The sequence below is a fragment of the Anastrepha obliqua genome, chromosome 1 (genome assembly GCF_027943255.1).
Source record: "Anastrepha obliqua isolate idAnaObli1 chromosome 1, idAnaObli1_1.0, whole genome shotgun sequence".
In the NCBI taxonomy this organism is placed as follows: Eukaryota; Metazoa; Arthropoda; class Insecta; order Diptera; family Tephritidae; genus Anastrepha; species Anastrepha obliqua.
The window spans coordinates 146,920,264-146,943,584 of record NC_072892.1 but is presented as its reverse complement, the minus strand read 5'-3'; the positions used below and the strand labels follow the sequence as shown (position 1 = coordinate 146,943,584).

Genomic DNA, 23,321 nt, shown 5'->3' with positions numbered 1-23,321 from the left:
GCGTTACGTTTTTCTCGAAACCACTTTTTCAAAGTTCGTGACTATTAGAACTTCAACAATATTTAACCGATCCTTTTCAAATTTGGTATACAACTTCTATATATAAAATACCATACCAATTGAATTGTAACTATAAATAATACTAAATGTTATTTTTTATGACAGATTGTGTGTAGTAAATGGGGTTAAAAAAAAACTTTTGGTGCTTAATTTGAATTTCAAAAATCTCTCTCAGATCTGCTTTTATTTCCTTGGAGTTAAAAAGTTAATTTGAGTGTAATATATTATATATAAGGTTGTCAAAAAAGTCTTGCGGTATTTTTATTGAATTTTCAATTGTTCATAAAATTGGTTATAATAATCCGATTTAAGTCAAATATGCGCCGTTTTGTTCGATGACGAGTTCCCAACGAGATGCCAACTTCATAATGCCCCTCTTATAGAAGCTCGCTTCCCTATTGTCAAAAAACTCGGAGAGCCAATTTTCACAGGACTCTCTTGAGGACAACTTCCGACTACCAAGCTCGTTCGCCATGGACAGAAATAGGTGGTAATCACATGGTGCGAGATCCGGACTATACGGTGGATGCAAAAGAACCTCCCATCCGAGCTCCCGGAGCTTCTGGCGCGTCACCAAAGATGTGTGTGGCCTGGCGTTGTCCTGATGGAAGACAATTCGGCCTCTGTTGATCAAAGATGGCCTCTTCTGCATGAGTGTTTCATTCAAGCGGTCCAGTTGTTGGCAGTACAGGTCCGAATTGAGCGTTTGGCCATAGGGGAGCAGCTCATAGTGGATGATTCCCTGCCAATCCCACCAAACTCACAGAAGAACCTTCCTGGTCGTCAATCCAGGCTTGGCCACCGTCTGGGCAGCTTCACCGCTTTTCGACCACGACCGTTTGCGCTTCACGTTGTCGTAAGTGACCCACTTTTCATCGCCAGTCACCATCCGCTTCAAAAACGGGTCGATTTTGTTGCGATTCAGAAGCGATTCGCATGCATCCATACGGGCAAAAATGTTTTTTTGCGTCAAGTCGTGTGGCACCCATACATCGAGCTTCTTTTTGAATCCAAGCTTCTTCAAATGGTTTATAACGGTTTGATGACTCATGCCCAACTCTTGGCCGATGCTACGGCTGCTACTATGCCGGTCCTTTCGATCAATTCAGCGATTTTATCGCAATTTTCGACGACAGGCCTTCCGGACCGTGGCGCATCTTCACCTCTGCACCAGAACGAAAACGTTGAAACCATCGTTGTGCGGTGGAAATGGAAACTGTATCGGGTCCATAAACTGCACAAATTTTATTGGCAGCATGAGATGCATTTTTGCCTTTATCGTAGTAGTACTGTAAAATATGCCGTATTTTCTCTTTATTTTGCTCAATGTTTGCGACGCTATAACTCACGAGCGACTAAAAGCAAACAACAATTAATCAAACACGTGTTAGCACGTGAAAAGAGCTTTCCAAAAAGCTCTAGCGTGAACCGATGCGACGAATACAACTAGAACTATGCGCTTGCAAAGACAAGCTTGCGGAAATACCGCAAGACTTTTTTGCCAACCTTATATTATTACTCTTACGAGTATAGCAGCAGGAAATTGAGCTTTGCTGTGAAGCTTCAATATTTTCGTGTACTGTCGTACATACAATCATAGGTTATTTTTACAATAATTGATCATAAGATAAACAAATTAACAATAAAATTAAAAATATTGTTAGTAGTAAAGAAGTTGAAATTGTGAAGGTATGTATATGAATATATAATAAAACTAGCTTTAACCCGCGGCTCCGCTCGCGTAAGAGCAGTTTTGAGGGATTTAGGATATGTAGATATATAAAAGAATTACAAACAATAGCTTCATAGAAAATAATTTTGTATTAATAACCATAATATTACAATACCCGGCATCCGTTGCTATGCCTCGTTGAATAAAATCAAAACAACCAATCAGAAAAATACCAAGCAAAATTATTTTTATTAATTTTCTATCTCAAACCGTTTTTAAACTTTGCATTTGGGTCATAGTTTAACAGCTTATGCGGATTATGAAGTCTAGAGTGTGCTATAAATAGTGGGAAATAGGAAAAACTAAGATTTTTTAGATTAAATTTAAGCAAATATTCGATTATTAGTGACGAATGAGAGTGGGGCGCGGCCTGGGGGCTGTGGGAAGGGAGTTCCATCATAAAAACATGCCTATAACCTTCATTGGGTGAAAATATGAATGTATAAAAATGTTTACGCCATTTGTTTCGTAGTGATGCGCGGACAACGTACAGACATTCACCTTTATAGTATAGAAGATTAGGTATTAATAGTGCAACTTTCTTACAAATATTTGCTATAATTTTTCTTACAGTACACTGAGTCATTCCATGAAACTACGCAAATAGCCAAGATTACTTGTGAAATTAAATGATCTGTCCACTCCAATTGAGTTTTTTCAAAACCTATGCCACTTTGGCTGCCACTTCGATCGGCATAGCCGAATGGTTGATGCGTGACCACCATTCGGGAGTCGAATCTTCGTGCATGAAAATATGAAAAAGTTTTTTGTAATAGCGGTCCCTTCTCGTCAGGCAATGGCAAACCTCCGAGTGTATTGCTGCCATGAAAAAGCCCTCATAAAAACCATTTTCCGTTCGAAGTCGGCTTAAAACTGTAGATCCCTCCGTTTGTGAAACAACATCAAGACGCACACCACAAATAGCAGGATATTATTATTATTTTGCTTTGGTAGATATTTCTTCCTAAAAACCGTAGCGGTGTCAGAACTTGGAGGCGTGCTGAAATGATTTCGAATTTCTTGAATAAAAATCCTCCTCCTAGACAGGGGTATGGTACACTAGACAAGGCTAGTTTACTGGGAAGCAGCCCTTGGCCGGGAAAACCCCGAGTCGTTCCGGTAACGTAGAACCGGTTGCCATGGGAATGGCGTTTGAACAGTGTAGTAGCGCTCCTTGTATGTTTTTATCTTTATGGTCACGACTGCATTTTCCAAAATCCAAAACTCTGCAATATCCTCTGATTGCTAAGCGTACGTTTTCTGAAAAGTTATTTTAATAAATATTTGTTGCAATAGTCAATAGGGCTGTGTGACTCTCCATTTGTATGATATTATAATTTATTTAAAATATGTTAACTCTATAATTTGTTACTATTGATCCAAAAAATAAAAATATGGTAAAGTCCTACCACTAGTAATAAAGTAGATTGGGCCGGCTTCGCGGAATTCGGACACGGCTGTCGCGGCTCGCTTCATACCCGTTGAAAGGATTAAGGATATTCGTCCCAGCAGAAGCAGCGAGCCGTTTTAGCAAACGAGCGTGACCACCTATCCCAGGCCGATACCGGGATTCCCCGAATAAAATATCCGAATAGAACTGATCTTGAACAGATTTTGAAAAATATGGGTCCATCGGAGTAGCCTATATCACAAGGGTATTAAACTTGTCATGGTCAGTCTTATACTGATAGAAAAAGTGGTTCCACTACTGAAACCTGGGAAACTCACTAACAAAATAGAGCCTTATTGCACGTTATCTCTCTTTTCCCCAGTAGTGAAGACACTTGAAGCCCTAGTAGCGTTGGACCTCGAAGGCTTTCGATACAGTCATTTCACGCTACTAGATGGGGTACCATTAGATCAGATTGACAACGACGACCGGTGACTTCACCGTGACCGTTCCCACGACAGTCGGTTCTACTTAACCAGAACGACCCGGACTTATATCCGGCCAAGGACTGTCACTTCAGCATCATACCTCTTATATGCACGGGGAATGTTTATGCTGCTACAACAACAACAACCACTTTAATAAAGTTAATATAGAAGCGGTGATTCGCAGAAATAAGGGCAGCTGGTCTATCGATCAAGACAATAATGGGCAAATATCTGATGCAGGAGATAATCAGTAACATTGCTTTTCGAAGCGGCTTAGAAACAGTTTTTGAATTAACGGCGTACAAAAATATTCCAAATTTGTAATACATTATGAATTTTAGTTACTAACTTCGATAGCCAGAGCAAGTACCGTTAAAAAAATGTTAACATGCGCAGTAAAAGGTGCACTTTCTGTGTACCCTAATAAATGTTTGCCAGTCTGTTAAGTCTGCTAAACAAAAACAAATTTTACAGACAGCCACTGTTAGTATTTGCTAATTACGTGCATATTTAATGTCCACTGTTTTATTACATTCAACTTAAATAATTGCTTGTTTTATTTTGTCGCTCCGGGTAGCTTAAACAACGTTTATGTTCTTTATCTTTCAGGAAAGCAAAAAATTTATTGTGCTAAATGCGATAAAAAGTGTTCCGGCGAGGTGCTACGTGTGGCCGATAAGCATTTCCACAAAGCTTGCTTTCAATGTTGTCAATGCAAAAAGTCGCTCGCCACTGGCGGATTCTTTACCAAAGATGGCGTTTACTACTGCATTCCCGACTATCAGCGTCTCTACGGCACGAAGTGTGCCGCTTGCCAACAGTATGTCGAGGGTGAAGTGGTCTCGACCATGGGAAAGACGTATCACCAAAAGTGTTTCACGTGCTCGAAATGTAGCAACCCTTTTAAATCAGGAAGCAAGGTAAGCAAATAGTTTTTTTGTTTTTATTGAATAGCCTATTGCCAACAAGAATTCAAAGGCATCACGTTTCGGAAATGTCAAGCGTTGTGGCACAATGGGACCAGTTGCCTATAGGTGGCTAACCAGAGCTGCCTGTATTTTTATGTAAAGAGGACCATTTGCATGCTTCATGTTTGTGGTTTGTTTTTGCATTACCAAATTAAGAGAATCTTACGTTTATTACAGAAAATATTTATTTTAAAGTAATTTTCTGCTACCATTTACGCAGAACATCCTAAGATATTTTAAATTCCTTTGTACGCGTTTTCCTGTTTTCGAAGATTTTTGTACGTACATTCGACTTTCAAATTTTTTCTATTTTATATTGGTACACTCGTCTCGAAGATATGTTCACGGCTTTAGCAATATAGCATTTTTAGTTTGTTTGTGAGAGGCATAAATAAGACAAGAGACGATTTTCTGATAATCGAAAGTCGAATGTACGTTGCCCGCAAAATTTAAATCCTTCACCTTATTTTTTGAACACACCTCATATACAGGGTAGTCCATATAATGATTTTTTCTTAGTCATTCGGCCACCGTAGCCGAATGGGTTGGTCGTGACTATCATTTGGAAGTGCGTAGGTTCGAATATCCGTGCATGAAACAGCAAAATGATAGAAACACTTTTTCTAATAGCGGTCGACCTCGGCAGGCAATAGCCAGTGTGTTTCTGCCACGAAAAAGCTCCTAATAAAAAATCATTTGCTGTTCGGAGTCGGCTTCCATTTGTGGAACAACATCAAGACGCACGCCACAAATAGAAGGAGGAACTCGGCCAACACCTCAGACAAATATATGCGCTAATTATTTAGTTATTTTTTTTTTCATGTTATTTTGGCAATGACAGCATTGAAATCTTGAAAGAATGTCAGTATATTATGCCCGCGGCACAGAGTGGATCGTATTACGCTTATACAACGTTGGGGAAACTTATTTCCAAAGCCAATGTTGTGTAGCCCAAATACTGAATTCATTGAAAAGTAGTCAAATTCATATTTTCTGACGAAGCACATTTTCATACCGGCGGCTATGTTAACAAATCGGTCCAATGATTCTTGTAGTTTCTGCGACCAATCCCAGGAGAGTCCAATGCACTTTTTCCTTGAATGTAGCGCGGAGACGGTTGAGACATCTCGGCCAATTGTAGCTAGAATAAAGGCACATACGCTCAATCCAACCCAGCTCTATCTTGAGTTTAATAAGGGTTTGGATGAGGTACTGTGATGAGTAGAGGCTTCGAAACACTATGAGGTCGAGGTGAAAACCTCTTACTCGTATAAAATCTATCTACCTATGTATCTGTGTTAACAAGCCGCATCTGGGGATCGGAAAACCCGCACTAAATCATCGAGAAATTATGCTTAGTTTGAAGCGGTGGCCCATTATTTTTTCCAACGTTGAGCTCTACAAAGACTTGGTAAATAATTTTTTTTTTTTTTTTTCGTAAATTGAAAACATGGACTTGGACGACCTTTGGTTTCAGCGAATAGGGCGCAATGCCACACTCGTGTTTTCAGTCGTCTTAGCGATGTTAATTGGCCACTTCGGAGCTGCAATTTGGCTGTGTTAGACTTTTTTGTTAGGTGCCGTAAAGGGCCGATGTTATGCAAAAAATCTATTAACGATTCAGGGCCTTAAGGTGAATATAGAACAAATACTTCTGGAGATAGAGCGAGAAACCGTGACCAAGATCTTGGAAAACTGGGTTAACGGGCTAGATAAATAATAGGAATGTTTACTCTTGTGAATAAATCAATAATATTATATAACGTAAAATTTGATGTTTGCTCATGTTTTTGAATTTGTAAAAAGAAGCAACTATATGGATCACCTTGTATACATACAGTCCATAAAAAAAATTAATAAAAATCAACGTTATTTTATAGACACTTCAAACTTGCATATTTAAAATTCTGAAAATTCTGGTCATAAAGTTGAAAGTTTTAATTAAATTTTGAAAAATTTTGTACAAAGTTTGAAAGTTTGCGTTAAATGGTTATTGCTGTAGTAATGTATTTATAATTTGCAGCGAGGTGTATATGAGAAGAAATCGTAAGAAATCGAATGAATAGTAGTTAGAGCAAATTTTTCTTCTTCAATTTGTGGTATCTGCCTTGCTCTTGTTCAACAAATGGAGGGAACTACAGATTGATGGTTGATGGTTTTTTTTCGAAAACCTTTTTCATGGCATCGTAGGTTTGCGATTGACTGCCTGCCGATAGGTGATTGCTATAAGAAAAAACCACTTTCTATCTCTAGCTGTTTTCTGTCCATAGTGGGGTTTGAACCCGGCCCTATGCGATTCCCATGGCAGCCGGGCTGCCGTCCCAGTAAACTAGCCCTGTCTAGTGTACCGTATCCCATCCCACCCCGCCCCTATCGAATGGTAATCAAGCACAAACCTATTCAACTACATCGGCCGCGTATACTACAATTAAAATTCGGTGGAAATGGGCTATTGAATGATATTTTTCAAAACGTATTGCAAACTGTTTTCATTTTTTGGTTACAGGTAACAAATACCGGCAAAGAGGTGTTATGTGAAAATTGTATTCCAGCTGCTGCTTCATCGCCCATCCGACAACCGCCGACCACTGCCGAAACGTCGCGTAAGGAAGGCACGGTTTCACCAGTTCCAAAAGCTGAAAGTCCAACACGTGCCACTGCACACCAGCAGATGACTAGTGGCGTGGTGTCGGATAAAGCGCATCTGAAGGAAGACTATGACCCGAACGACTGTGCCGGATGCGGTGAATTATTGAAGGAGGGTCAAGCATTAGTTGCGTTGGATCGACAGTGGCATGTTTGGTGTTTCCGTTGCAAAGCATGTAATGCCGTACTAAACGGCGAATATATGGGCAAGGATGGTGTGCCGTACTGTGAGAAGTGCTATCAAAAATCATTTGGTGTCAAATGTGCTTACTGTAATCGCTTTATTAGCGGAAAAGTGTTACAAGCAGGTGATAATCATCACTTTCATCCGACATGCGCACGTTGTACGAAGTGCGGCGATCCATTCGGAGATGGCGAAGAAATGTACCTACAAGGTAGCGCTATTTGGCATCCACGCTGTGGTCCTGGACCGTCTGAATCCGGCATAATATTAAATGGTGGAGGCCCAGCCGTCGGTAATGGTGGGTTCACGGACACTGAATGCGATCGTATAAGCTCTAGTGCGCTCAGTGATATGGTAAGTGGAGATGGTTCGGTGTTGTGCTAACCACTGCAATGGACTAACCCTTTAATATTGTAAATAAATTATTTCATAATCAGTTGTAAGCTTTATCGGTAAATTTGTGAGTTTGAAGCATGATGAGCTGCACAAAATAATATTCTTGCACTGCGCACCTGTATATGATTGTGTAGCTGCACGTCCCACCTATCACCTCTCCACTCCCCAAATGCAGACGATTTTTACATGGAATTGAAAATACACCTCAATGGATCAGTATGTTAATGCCGTTGGTTGTGCGCATGTGTATGGCTAGTACCTTCCGAGAGAGACGAGACTACCTACCAAACAAACCAATCACCTCTACTGCCCTCTCCGCCTGTGAATTCCTTCGAGCACCGATTTTTCCTAATCTTCCTTCTCCACACTTGATTATTATTTTCTCCCGTATTTATTGTTTATTTTTCACAATTTGAGCTTGCAATGGTTTTCTGTTGTTTTCAGTACACGCGCTCCAGAACGCCGAGTTTTAATGGTTCACTTTATTCCTCTAGCCGAAAGGTTTGTTTTTCTTTAAGTTTATTTGTTTATTTTTTTTCTTATTTTTTGTTTTTGTATATAAGTACATATCACATTTTTGATTTGGAATATTTTTCTTAACTTTTTTGATAATTAAAATTTTTTGGTTTTCTTACGTTTGCGCTTTAATATATACGTATACACAAATCACAATCAAAATCACAAATCAACACTAATTACAAAGAATATTAATTTGCTTAGTTAATTTTACAATAAAAAAAATAAAACAATTAACTTGAAAGGTTTTCATATATACTCAATTATTTGCTTTTCAATAAGTAACTAATTGCTGCTTAATGTCGATTTTACAGCACTACCGTACCGTTAGTCCCGGGCTAATCTTACGTGAATATGGCCGTCCCGGTGGTGAAGATATTTCGCGTATTTATACGTACAGCTACTTGACAGATGCTCCACACTACTTACGCAAGCCAATTGATCCGTACGATAAAATGCCTTTGTCACCACATTTCCATCGACCGCCGTCGTACGCCACCAGTACAGCTGGTTCAACGGCAGGCAGTCGGCCACCGTCACGGCCTCATTCACGCAGTCGCAGCGCCATGAAAGTACTTGTAGATGCGATCCGGTCGGAGACGCCTCGCCCCAAGAGCCCTGCCATGAACAACGAAGAGCCCATAGAGCTGTCTCACTATCCAGCTGCAAAGAAGCCACCGCCGGGCGAAAAACCGAAAATTGAAAGGGATGATTTCCCAGCACCGCCTTACCCATATACAGATCCAGAGCGTAGGCGCCGCTACAGTGATACTTATAGAGGTGTTGCTACTTCCGATGATGACGACGAAGTCGACAATAGGAAAAATGGAGACGCTGACACGTGAGCAACTGGAAATTTATGTCTACCTGTTTTGGACACTTTCTTTTTCTCATTTGTACACTATAGGCGTCTACATCGTGAGGCTGAAGAGCTGGAAAAATTGAATTCGGGCATAGGTTCAGTTATTGCTAAAGATTTAAAGGAACACGCAAAATATAGAAAATGGAAACAACAGAATTTAGACCCGAGAAATGCATCACGTACCCCATCGGCAGCCAAAGAACCTATACTCAAGTTAAGGTATGTTAAGGGAAACTTTGCTGCTTTAGTTTGTTAAATATGTACAGTGTCGGACAAAAATATTGAGCTGAGTACTTATCTGAATCCACTTAACATGGAGAATCTTGAAGAATTACACAACAAATTGTATTTAAAGCCACATAAATCAACACGATATTTTAATTTACCCATAAATATTATTAACGAAATTTTATTGGGTATTCTACGAAAATCACAAAGCATAATATAACACTTTAAGCTGTTAAGCATAGTACTAAGTTCGCGTTTCACGTGAAATGGCTGTGAAAATACATACAAATTACATTGCCGTGAAATATGCGTGAAATCTCGTATGTATCTCACGCCAGCAACATGATAGCAGCAACATTTTTTCACACCTATTTAGATTAGGTTCTCTACGAGGTTTGCACTTTGACCTCATGATTTTTTATGCCCTCTGCTCATCACAGTACCTCAGCCAGACCCTGTCCCTTATTAAACTCAGAATAGACCTGAGTTGGATTGAGCGTATGTGCCTTTCTTCTGGCTGCAGTTAGCCATGATGTCTCAGCCTTCTCCGCGTTGTAGGGCTACATTCTAGGAGAAGGTGCATTGGACTCTTCTGGCATTGGTCGCAGAGACGACAAGAGTCAGTAGGCCATATCCCGGTTATGTGCAGATGACTACGCAGTCTGCAGTGGCCTGTGAGAATGCCCGTGAGTATGCTCAGTTTATCCTTGGGGATGTTTATGAGTCTTTCAAACCTCTTTTGGTTGTACCCGCCCAGTATAGATTTCGCCTGGCGTAGCCCCCATAGTTTGGAGCCTGCAAACCTCCCTTAGCCCTAGCTCTCCTTGATGGTGTGTTGTCCCATAGCAAGGAAGGGCTCAGGACATATTAAAGGCGAGGCCGCAGCCTCTCTCGCCAATGCGTCCGCTATTTCGTTCCCAAATTAGCCGGCTGCGATTGTACCTATTTAAAATGCTCATGCCATTTAAAATTTCGCGCAAACTGACAGTTCGTTTGCGAGTGAAGTGCCTGAGTTCAAACACTCCGCATTATTAAGCGAAATGTTTTCGCAGAGAGTGTAAGTAAATCTTGTTTATATCTTTTTGTGGAAATAAATTTTATTTATATTTATATTTGTTTAAAACACTTTTCTTACAAAAAATTGTCAATTGCTTTTGGGGCGATGCTCATAAATTTCTTCTCATTTGACAATCAATACTGCTGGCGAAATTTCACGACTATGAAGTTAGTACCAGCCTTTATGAATGATCATACTATAGAAGGCTATAAAAAATGCAGTTATTTATTGACAGCTGAACACACATACATTATTTTGATTATTTCCATTTTTTTTTTTTTTTTTTTTTTTTTTGTTTTTGAATAAAAGTCTCGTCATAATCAGTCATACCAAAAAGGACTAAATAAGGATATCTCATGAATTTAGCCAAAATGGCAGAAAAAAACCATTCAAATGAATTTAAAAACTTAATAATCTGTAATTACAAAAACTGTTTATCGCACAAGGCCATTTGTGAAAAGTTTTGTTCACCTAAATTAGAAGTAAGTTTCGTTTTAAACAAATTTAAAAAGTCGGAAACCGTCAAAACATTTCATTTTGGCGGACAACCACGAAGTGCCCCTTTTAAAGAAAACACAGGGATATTAAAACATTTACAAAATAAAAACATTTAATTGGAAAAATATCACGACAAATCAGTAGTCAGCGTCAGCGTCACTTAAGTCACTTCACTTAACAATAAGCAGTCGAAAAGTTCAGAAAAGAGTTTGCGAGCTGGATTAAAAAGTTATAGATAGTCAAAAATCATATTCATATCCAACAAAAATGGCAATTTGCTCAGCATCATTTTGGCTGGTCAGTGCAGAAATGGAAAACCGTTCCATTTTCCGATGAATCAAAGTTTAACTTGAAAAACTCAGACGAAATGAGAAGAGTGCGCCGACCAGAAAGTAAGCGGTTCGATCCTCGATAATGACAAGCAGGGAAGAAGAGTCATAATGGTATGGGGCTGCCTTTTAGGATACGGCATTGGATATCTTGAACGAACTAACGGCATAATGGATAAATTTATGTATGCTACAACAACAACCTTTCCCGCAATAGTCGGTTCTACCTAACCGGAACGACCCGGATTTATATCTGCCCAAGGACAGTTACTTCGGCAACATGCACCGTGTGGAGAATGCTTATGCTGCTAGGTTAGGTTAGGTTAGGTTGATATGGTTGCCCAGGGAATGGGCACACTTGGACGAAGAAAGATTCGTCCTTTGTAATGCCATTATGGAGGGATGAGGCGGGAGAGAAAGACCAATGTGATACAGGGAGAGGGCGGGGAGAGATGGTGCTGGGATGGTTAGGAGCGTGCGGATTACGAACGATGACTATGTTTGCGTCGACCGCTTAATGCTGCTGATGAAATTCATCAGATTTTTAATGTCAGCACCAGCTATATCAGCAGGAGTGGCAAAGAAGTAGGAGCCAAGATGCCTAGATCTTAGCCCCGCCAGAGCAGGGCAGCTAAGGAGAAGGTGCTGAGATGATTCCACCTCATCCTCCATACATCCAACGCAAAAAGGACTCGAGGCGATTCCAAGTCTCACAGCATGCATTCCTCGCGCATTGTGTTCTGTGAGAGAGCCCACGAGATTAGAGAGCTGATATTTTGTCAGCCTCAAAAGCTCGCCCGAGCGCCTCCAGTCCACACGTGGCCAGAAGGATTTCGCGACTTTACACGTTTTTGTACTTGCCCAGCGCTCGCTGAGTTGGTGCGATGATAATCTTTCCAGAAGCAGACCGCAGGTAGTCAGGGGGATCCCGATTCTCTCCCTTCGCGGGGAAATCACCTCGCATGTCCCTTGTCTGGCCAGCTCATCTGCCTCACAGTTTCCAGCAATGTCGCTGTGACCAGGAACCCAGATGAGGCTGATGTTAAAGAATTCGGACGCAGTCGAAAGCGAGGTCAAGCATTCCTTGACCAATTCCGAATGCACCGTCATAAACCCGAGGGCCCTTATTGCCGCTTAGCTGTCGGAGTAAATATTTACTTTCTTGGCCGTTAATACGCATTTGAGCAGCCAATCGGCTGCTTCCTTGATTGCGGCTACCTCTGCGTGGAACACACTGCAGTGGTCCGGTAGCCTGAATTTGAGTATGATGGGGAGCTCCTCGTAAAAGACTCCTCCGCCAACCTTTCCTTCCAACTTCGATCCATCCGTGAACAAGTTCACCAGGCCCTGCCCCCAAGTGTAGCCCTCCGTCCACTCTTCCCTTGACGGAATATAAGTGGAGAAGGTTCCGGTTGGACAAAACGAGGGTATACTGCTGCTACAACAACAAATTTTTGTACATACAAGGGGCGCAAAATTAATCAACCTATCGGAAGATTTGTGATTTGAGGCAGCAAAAAATGCTTGGAATAGCATTCCGAACAACATCATCAATAATCGAATTGATTCTATGTCAAACAGATGGAAAACAGTACTTCAAAATAAAGGCTAAGCTGTGAAATATTTATTATTATACTCGAAATTCATATGTCTTGTCGCATAGTTTATAGTTGTATATGCTACTTTTAATTTCAAAGTGATATTTCGACCATGAATTTATAAAGCAGTATTTAATCTTGTTTTATAATTGCGTAAGAGTAAAATATGTTTTGTCCGACATTATAGATATGTATGTATTATTTGCCCAAATCAATGTAACTTTTCATTAATAAAATAGATACGAATCGCCCATTGGTGCTTCACCATCGCGTAATTTGGATCATCAGAAGCCTTTCTACGAAGATGAAATATTTGATCGGTCAACAAGTTACAGAGGATCGTTAGGCAAATCGCTTGGTAATGCGCCCAGCTACAACGGTAGGTTGCAAAACAAGTACTGCACATATTTCTATCAAATTACAATTGCTCCTTAGTAAATAAAAATTAAGCAAAATAACGTTTTCACAATTAGAAGGAATTATAATAAGACACTTTTCGAACAGCAGGCAAAATCAAATTATTTTTTTCGAAATCGAATTATTTCATTTCGAGCACCAACCGATCTGAAAAGCAATATGAACGTCGATATCTTTATGAACCCTTTTTATATTGGAAGTGTAATATGAGGTATATTTATATACTATATATATAATTGGCGCATAAATGGTTTGCTGGGTGTTTGGCCGAGCTCCTCCTTCTATTCTATTTGTGGTGTCCGTCTTGATGTTTTATCACATATAGAGGGGCTAACAGTTTTATGCCGTAGCTTTGCTGATGATTTTTAATTAGAAGCATTTTACATGACAGATATGCACTAGAAGATTTTGACATTGCTTGCCGAGGGCCCAAGACTCTTACAAAAACCACTTTTTCTTTTTTTTAGTATTTCATGAGTTTTTAACCAGGTCCTACAAAATGGTGGCCACTCTGACATCCTAAAAGTCCCCGAATTTGCATGTTATATTAAAACATTATACCCGAATGTGTTTGTGTCTATTTAACGTTTAGTAGGGCCCAGGTCGTAATCCACCGTCGCCGTGAAAAACCAAATCATAGAAAAATTGTTTTCTAATAGCGGTCGCCCCTCGGGAAACATTGGCAAACCCCCGGGTGTATTTCTTCCATGAAAAATCTCCTCATTAAAAATCATTTGCCGCTCAGAAGCGTCATAGAACTGTAGGTTTATGGAAAAACATCAAGACGCACACCACAACTTGGAAAATGACCTCTGCCAAACATCCAACAAAGGATGTATGCGCCAATTTTACAATAATATGTATATATACATAAATATACGTATGATGTGCTACATCTGCCGCAAAGGAGTAAAATGCGTAGTTTATATATATTATATATCCATTTTTGTTCCCACAACAGCCGATGCTGTGTTACTGGAAGTTTAACTGTAGTGAATTTTAACTAGAGTTAAATATTCAAAAACAAAAACAAAAAATGGTCCATGGCATTTGCTACGCCTAAAAGGTGCAATTAAGGGGGTCTTCTGGTCTCGAGGCCCTGAAATGAAGGGTTTTTTTGGGGATTGATTGTGACAAATCCTGTGAATATTTAAAAAAAAATTTTTTTTATTTTAAAGGTACATGTCTTGGCTTTTAAAAAATGGTTTTGACTTTGAAAAAAATTAACACCCGCGACCTTGAAATGGCGCTGAAGACGTCCACCTCCAAACGAAACAGGTCTCCATTTTGGTCACGGTTTTTCCACCTGGGTAATCAGAAAGCAAAAATTAGATTGCGTTGTCTTCAGAGTTGCCCTGGTTAAGTTTTCCCGTGACAGATTTTTTTTTTTTTTAATTTTTTTCAAAAGTTATGCAACAATTTGCTAAAAAAATTTTTTTTTTGCTCATTTTTTGAACTTTAAAAGGTTATAAAAATGGAATGAAAAAAAATTTCAAAAATCGTACACGGGGAAACTTAGCGGTAAGTTTTCCGAACCTTTTAAGACCAAAACCATTGAAATCGGAGTATAACTACTATGAAAAGTGTGACCAAAATGCTTTAAAAACACGATTTTCGGGGAAACGCGTTTAAAGATAAAGTTTATGATAAAACGGCCGGAAAAAATGCGATTTTCAAAAAATCCTTTCTGTGGCGTATTCTCGCATACACATACAACAAAATTATGCAAAAAAAAAAATCGATTTTTTTTCGCTGGAGACCAGAAGACCCCCTTAAAACTGTTATTATTATTTTTTTTTTTGTAAAGGTATTTTCAGTGAGGGTTTTACGGTGAAGAATTTTCAACTTATGTTTACAAACAAGATTGCACGTTTCAATTACCTTCAGGTGGAAAGTAGCGTTAAACTCTACTATTTTTGTCTATGAGGGTAACATGTCTCCGGCACTTGTTACATTTGAATAAATAGCTGTATTAAATTTTGTGAATTCAAAATCACACTACAAAAGTCCATCAGTAAAAACAAAGCGATGCATGTATAATTAGGCTTATTTCATGTCTAAACTAAAACTAAGCATATTTAGGCAGTTAACGCTTCCGGATTATTAAAAAAAAGCCATTTTCGTACAATCGCGTAACGGGAATATTTGTAACACTCTATCCATGCCTATGACAGTGTCGTTTATTTTATTTTCTAGTTATTATAATTTTAATAAGGCTTACATTGGGCGTTTTATACACAAAACTAAATTACATATTTGAAATATAATATAGCGATACATTCCTACCGATCTCCACCAAGACCAGGATATGGATTGAAAACTTCGACTTTGCCGCCATCAATACGCAATGGCTATAGTTCCGTAAGTGTAATCAAAATATGTGGCTTCTATGCTGGTGCGAAAGTCATGCTGTTCGGCTCGCTTAAATTATTGGTGATTGGTAGTGCTACTACGTTTCATATTGAATAAAACTTCATTTGTGATTAACACTTTGTATTGTCGTTAACAATGTCTAATCGGACATAACCTATAAGAATTATAGCAAATTCTTTTAACTGCGACGTAACATAATCCGTTATCTTGGTACATATACTCGATCATAGCTACGTTCTATACCGTATATAAAATAAATATAGATTTGAGGTATAAAATGTCACCAAACAGTTACTGACCAACTGCGCTGATCAGTTTGTTACCCTTTGGAATTGCTTTTTTTTTTATAACTTTTATTGTTAGCTTTGATTTTGGTTAAGCCAGCGCTTTTATAGCACTGTAATAATAAACTTGCTTATATATACATATAAATTGTATTTAAAAATGTTATTAGGATAATATACTCGGGCCTGTTCGTAAATGCATCACTGCGTAGCATCTGATACGCATCATGTTCATAAATGCAAAAATTGGCAACACTGCAACTCATAAGTGGTCGAAAATGCAACAATGCAGTATATTGTGCGCAAATAGCAGCAAAACACAAATCATAAAAATGGCTGATGCAACAGATTTGTGCTGATTAGCAGTGACAGTGCAGAATAATCATATTATGCAGCGCAGTGATGCATTTACGAATAGGCTCCTCGCCTACATCTACATACGAGTACATGAGTAAGCATGGCTGATTCGAACTGCCCATGCAAAGATGTATTCTTTCTTGGTAGTACTGATATTTGGTGTTTCCATATTAGAAAAAAAAAACAATTTAAATGCATCCTTTCATTCAGAATTGCACCAACCTTTTCAAACTCTTCTATCGGCAGTGGTTCACGCTTATGGATTTTGCTCTGTGTACTGTGTCTATAATTTTGAAAGTGGCCTAAGTCACAAATTTCTTATTATGAGACAATTAAGGTTTTGCATTTGTTTGGATGAAAAAATATTTTTCTATTGTGATTTACTATGTATGTATGTGCTTTCTTGGCTTTTTTGCCTTGAATAATATAAAAATGTATTATCAGTGTTAGGTTTTGTGCTAATTTGTTGTTTTAGCTCTAAATAACTCATGCTCGATTTCACCAATTAATTTTAAATTTTGTCAGGTTGCTCAACATTTAGGATGTACAATTTCAATACGAAACTTTGCTATTTTAAATTTTAACAGTCTGATAAATTCCAAATTGATTGGTCAAAGCGGGCATTGAATCATTTTTAGAATCAACTAAATAACCAACATATACAAATTTGAAGCAAGTAAATATGAGCTTAATTGAAAACAAAAATTTGGTACAAAACAAAATCAGTCAAAAACAATAATGAATTTTTGAATGTTTTAAATTTATTTTATTAAAATATTGCATTGAAGTTTTTGAATATTAGACTATTACATGATTTAATAGTAAAAGGTTTGCTCAATAAGCAGCTTTCTCGTGCCCTCTTAACAAATCGACTCTCTTAGCAAGTCACTGGGTTGTTAGTTCTAGAAATGTTGAGTAAAAGTGGAGAAAAAGTAAAATTTGTAGAAAAAACATTTAATATTCAAAATAGTGTGCTTAGGAGCAACAACTCGCTCAATAATTCGTATCGGTATGTCCAGGAATAGTAGGGCATGGAATAAATCCCTACATAACGCTTAAGGGGTTAGGGGTAGTCAGAGGCCCGAAAAAATTATGATTTTCACGAATTTTTTTTTTGCTACTTAATTAATTTATTTAACAAAAATAAAAACATAGCATAAAAACATCATGTTTTAACTTGACTTCACCAAAATTTCAAAAAAAAAAATTAATAATTGCAAAAGTTATCGCTGTTTGTGTGAAGCCCGTTTCTCCAGAAGTCCCTTGCGGTGAACATCACAAGTCCTTGCAGATTCATCTAAAACCAATCGGACAAGAAAAATTAGTTTTATTAATAGATAATCTTGTGCCTGATCGAAGCTTTTTTTTTTCAAAATGAACAAAATGGCGGCCTCAGAAAATTTTTTCCAGATTTTAGAAAAAAAAAACCAACAGTTAATTGTTAAAAAAAAAATCGAAATTTTTGAAAAAAAAAATCCTTCGATCAGGCACAAGTTTTTTATGTTTTTCAAAAGCTGTATAAATTTTATTGAAATCTACGTAGCGGTTTTTAAGTTACAGTGTTCACCAGTTTGAAAAACATAGTTTTGAGAAAAACGCATTTAAAGTTTTGCTATCGGCTCCGGAGCGGCCGAGCGCCCTTTGTTAATTGTTGAATAACTTAAAAAGTATTTGTCGGATTCACTTCAAATTTTTACACAATATTTTTAAAACATTATACTTTAAGAAAATGCAAAAAAAATCGATTTTTTGAAAATTCTGACTACCCCTAACCCCTTAAGCTAGGACATAAGAGAATCATTGGGACAATGTGTGCGAAAAGTGGTTTTTTTGCTCACCCGAAACCAATGCATTAATGGAGAACTTATGAGACTTTATTTCTTATGATGTAATTTTGTAATTTGCAAAGCGCTTGCATTTCCCAAACAGTTACAACAGGGAGAATAATTGGATGGATAGCATCGGCGTGATCAAATAAACGCTAAAAAAAACACTTTTCATGAATTTATTGTAGCGAAACGGTTCAAGTCAGTTTATTAAAAGTTGTTGCATATTATAAAGTAACATTTCAAGAATATTTGATAAAATTTTCATGTAAAAATATTGCAAAATGAGCGAATGAGAGCACATTTACATACGTAGACGTCTTTTCAAAAATACATTTTGCAGTAGTCAGCATATCTCAGCGTAGAATCATCTGAAATCAAAAAAATCGAATAATTTAGTTAAAGTATGAGTTAAACTTCCCCCCAACGTTTATTTTGACGATTTATTTTCATTTTCAGCCATTTGGTAGTCGTTTGAAGTAAAAAGTGATTTTTGACGAAAAAATGCCGCCATTTTGTAGGTGTAAAACCACCTTAATATAAAAAAAAATGGCGAATAAAAAACGTTGGGGGGAGGTTTTTTATATGTAAAATATGTGTGCAAAATTTCAAAAGGATCGGTTGACTAGTTTTCAAATGCCAATGACTACGCACTTTAAAAAAAAAAGGTTCGAGAAAACCGCGTTTAAAGTTTTAAGTTATGAAAACGCGCAACTGCTGCGTCTCGGCAGATGTTTGAGGCGGCTCGGCTTTATGCTCTATAACTTAAAAAGTTTTGCTCGGATTGACTTAAAATTTTAACACGGTATTTTTGAAATGTTTTACTACAATAACATGCAAAAAAAATCGATTTTTATCCCTTGAAAAAATTTCTGAACATAGATTAAGTGAACGTGATTTCAAATTACTAATAAACATTTTTTTTTTTTACTTAGTGACTTAGACTACTTTTTCAATTATATGCATATACCAAAGCCATGTAACTTTTGTTATATTTTTAAATCTTCAATGGTATCTAAATACCTAAACAGTCAGGAGAACACCCCGTCAAATATCTACATATTTATCTATAGAACTTTTTATAATTACCTGAACTTTTGACCTAATATTCTCATTTCCAACTCTTCCTCTGAATTGTCACTGTATTTTTTTCTTTTAATGCTGCTTTTGGCTTGTGATCGTGTATATTACCCGTGTTGCTCAACCAATATATATTTACATATATACATATATATGTATATGAATTCGTAAACCACTTGCACATTTATTGCACACTCGGTGCTGGACAACATAAAACAATGTGTATTGCATATAACAACAACAACGTAACGACCATTTTTGATTCTGGTGTCTGGTGATTACTACCCAATTTGCATATTTATCAACTATAACAACGCGCTATTCTGTTCGTTCATCCTCATCATCAAATGGTAAACTCTTCATACTCGTCGATCATTTTTGACTGTCAAATATCACCAATATCATATCAAAAACGCTTCATTTGCAATTCATTGAACATTTGCTTGGACGCTTCGTTCTACATACAATCAACGCTCATCATTCGCTTTGTGGCTACAATCCATTCATGCCTGCATGCCTATACAACATACACGTATACGAACATACGAACACATACGCACGCACAAACATATGTACATGTGGTTTTTATATGTATGCATACACATTCGTTACATAGTGGTGAGCGCCTTGCGACATGTCCCTAAACCAGGATACGGCTTGGCTCCACGCTCACATACATTCAGTGCATCCACTCCGGCCGGTGGCACTACTGCTGTGCACCCTGTTGCTACTGTAAGCGCTTTCAATATGTTGCTTTATTTGAAAATGCTTAATGACTTCTTCTGAATTGTTTTTATTTCCTACTTGCAAATATTTCTTACTACATATTCATAAGTAATAGCTACTAAGTTGTTTGTGTTTTCTATACTCATCTTATAATTTGTTTTTGATTTTTTTTTTTATTGTCAAAAAAATACTACCAGTTTGACTGTTATGAGTTTAACGGTAAAACGGACGATTTACAGTTTTCACATACTTCTCATAGTTGTTGTGTATAATTACAAAAAAATTCAAGCGATTTTCCATTGTACCAACGACAACATAAATAAACACCTAATCTTATTTAGTTTTATTATTTGCTTGTTGCTCATAATGGCCAAGAACATTGTCCAATTTTACTAAAGACATTTTATTCCTATTAAATTTCCAAAGCAATTTCTTAGTGCAAAGTATTTCAACTTCAATTTATTACTCCAGAAACTTTTGTACTGAATTAACCTAATGTTCCGCTATTATCTTAGCTAGGAGCTCGTAAACATATGTAGTTACACAATTTCTGAAAATGAAAGAATATAACATATCGGCTTGAGCTTTTTACGATTTGGTAAGAATACGCCAATATTTTTTTGAACAGTTGTACACTAAATTAAATTGTTTTTCTAAGTCAACAAGAACAACACGAATTTGTATTCGTGTATGTAATGACTGGAAAATGTTTTTTTTTCTGTTACAACAATAACAATGCCTACTAAATAGTACTCCAAAATTTTCGTGATGCCATTTACAACCACACAAATACAACATAAGCCGTCGCGGCCGCGTATACTTAAAACTATGTTTGTAAAGGGTGATCAATTTTAAGGTATCGGATTTTAAATTGAAATAAAACCACGACAATTCAAACTTTATTATTTTTATGTGGAACCATTCGTGACCTTTATGTATTTTTTCAAGATAATCCTTTTCAAATATTGGCCACAACTGCGCCGTAATTAGGCCATCGGTAAACACCAATTTTTGAATCTCTCACTGGAGATATCTAGTGAATAACTTTAGTAATGTTATCCACAAAGCATTTAGACTTTGCATGCCCCCACAAATAAAAGTCCAAAGGTGTGTTATCAAACGATCTTGGTGGCCAATTCACTGGTCAGAGACGAGAGATGAATTGCTCAACGAAACGACGACGCAGTAAATCCATTTTTCACGCGTGCTCTTAAAACAAAACCCTATTGGAAAAAGTACCTTCTATCTTATCACCCTTTTTTTAGCACGTTACGACGGCTAACTCAATGATTGTGTAAACTTTAAATTAACTACCATACACGAAGAGAGTTGATTTTCGTATTACTTTCTCAGAATTATTTGATAAGATATCGTAAAATGTACCGTTTAATATTTATAAATGCAAATTAGCGACACGACAATGAATAATTACCTTTTTTTTTATTGCTTTTTTAGTATTTTTTTTCGTTTTTTGTTTTTAAAAATCCGCAATACATTCAATACGTGCACTACTCTTATTATTATTAATTTTTTTTTTTTTAATTCTGTATACTTTCTGTAATTTGTGGTTCTTGTTTATAATTTTTAAGAGGAATTTATTTGTTTGTTTAGCTTGGCACGGCATGAAGTTGAATTTATGATTTGGGTCTTACTTTGCACCTTTGTAGATTTGCTTATCACTTCACAAGAATTTTCCAGACATCTGCACATAACAATTTCAATTTTCAAAACACAACAGTTCAACAGTTGGTATATTTACATAATTTTAACTTTCCTTTTTACCAACTATTAGGATTTTTCATATGGAGGTCTTGTGGATAAAACTCATAGCACAGATTTAAGTTGCGGAAAATCGGAAGGCAAGTACCCATTAAGCAAAGTTTTGTAAATAAATGTTTAGACTTTTTTATTTTTAATTTTTTTGCACTCTTTTTTTATAGCTTCAGTTGATTCCATTACAGATGGTGATAGGCGTGTTTTGGTAAGTACTTTCTATGCTCAATAGGAAGAAACTCGTCATTATAAACAAATTTATTGATAGATGGGTGGCGAGCTTCCCGCTTCTAGCACTTATTCGGGTGTTTTGTCCTATCATTATCCACAAACTGGGTTGATACGCCGCAGTCTACCAAACATGGCACACTCTTTGCTGGTACACGAGCCGGCTAAGATTTATCCTTATCATTTATTAATCATCACAAACTATCGTCTGCCAACAGATGTTGATCGCTGCAACTTAGAGGTAACTTCAAGCGTTTTAAGCTATTGAATATATTATATTTTAACACATTTCAATCTTATTTTGTAGCGTCATTTATCCGATGTAGAATTTGAGCATGTTTTGCAGTGCTCTCGATCCGAGTTCTATCGACTACCCCAATGGAGACGAAACGAGCTGAAACGACGAGCTAAGCTTTTCTAAGTGAACAAAACCATTGAATCAACATTTCTCTACCGGATTATTGGCTGGATAATAGGACTGTCTCAACCCACACATGCACCTGCGATTGTTCGTAGCTTAGAAAAAAAAAAATTATACATATATAGATATATATGCATCGTTATTACAAACGATTATTCAAATTAAATAGGCTCATCGTGTACACTTGCTTTAGCATAGCAAAGCAAAATCAACGAGTCAACGTCTATAGCTTAGCCGCTATTCACGTCTGCCACACTCACAGGAGAAAAAACTATAGAAACTAAATGCTCCAAACGATAGAAAAAGAAATGCGCTAGACCGCCCCCTTTGTAACCAAATCGACTACCAACTATCTTCTAATAGTGAATAAGATTAAGTTGTATTGCCTGAATGCAAATATTGACCGTTAAAAAAAAAAACAAGAAAATAATCGGACAAGCTTTACAGCTTTACAATACGAGTACGCAAAAATAGTAAAACTTAAACAAATTCTGAGCTTTTTCTATTTTATATAGCATATTACTTTCGTTCGCAATTATATTGTATTTATATACGTGCATATACCTGTATTTTTTAAATTATATTAAAAGAGAATATTGCGAAAGCTGACACTACACATATATGTATGTACACATTTGCATGTATGCTGACTTCTACTGATTTCTATATATTTTTGATTTCCTTTATGCATTTGCATTTATTCGCGTATTATTAAGGCGAAATAGGTCGAAAAGCAGAAATGATGCTAAAGTACTAATTTGCTTTCTAAAGAACACATGCATAGAAACATGCGATTAAGATACGAGTATAACACGCTGAAAATCTGATAATTGCATTAAAAAAATGTATTTATAAATATATGCTTAACATTTATTTAATGTGAA

At 37.1% G+C, this 23,321-nt stretch overlaps 1 protein-coding gene across 10 annotated transcripts in view; it reads left to right on the top strand.

Moving 5' to 3' along the window:
- The window catches only part of LOC129236419 (actin-binding LIM protein 2), a 46,524-nt gene extending 23,203 nt beyond the window's left edge, over window positions 1-23,321 (top strand). Inside the window, exons 2-12 of one of the 10 annotated variants that reach the window (XM_054870795.1) lie at window positions 4,280-4,590; window positions 7,145-7,822; window positions 8,309-8,365; window positions 8,695-9,221; window positions 9,288-9,461; window positions 13,192-13,331; window positions 19,906-20,021; window positions 21,808-21,874; window positions 21,977-21,996; window positions 22,057-22,257; window positions 22,324-23,321. In XM_054870795.1, the coding sequence (XP_054726770.1) occupies window positions 4,280-4,590; window positions 7,145-7,822; window positions 8,309-8,365; window positions 8,695-9,221; window positions 9,288-9,461; window positions 13,192-13,331; window positions 19,906-20,021; window positions 21,808-21,874; window positions 21,977-21,996; window positions 22,057-22,257; window positions 22,324-22,437 (2,405 nt within the window). In that variant the 3' untranslated portion in view covers window positions 22,438-23,321. Of the gene's footprint in view, window positions 1-4,279; window positions 4,591-7,144; window positions 7,823-8,308; window positions 8,366-8,694; window positions 9,222-9,287; window positions 9,462-13,191; window positions 13,332-15,641; window positions 15,731-19,905; window positions 20,022-21,807; window positions 21,875-21,955; window positions 21,997-22,056; window positions 22,258-22,323 lie in introns of those variants that run through there. The other 9 variants (XM_054870794.1, XM_054870797.1, XM_054870796.1 and 6 more) reach the window with 9 other exon arrangements.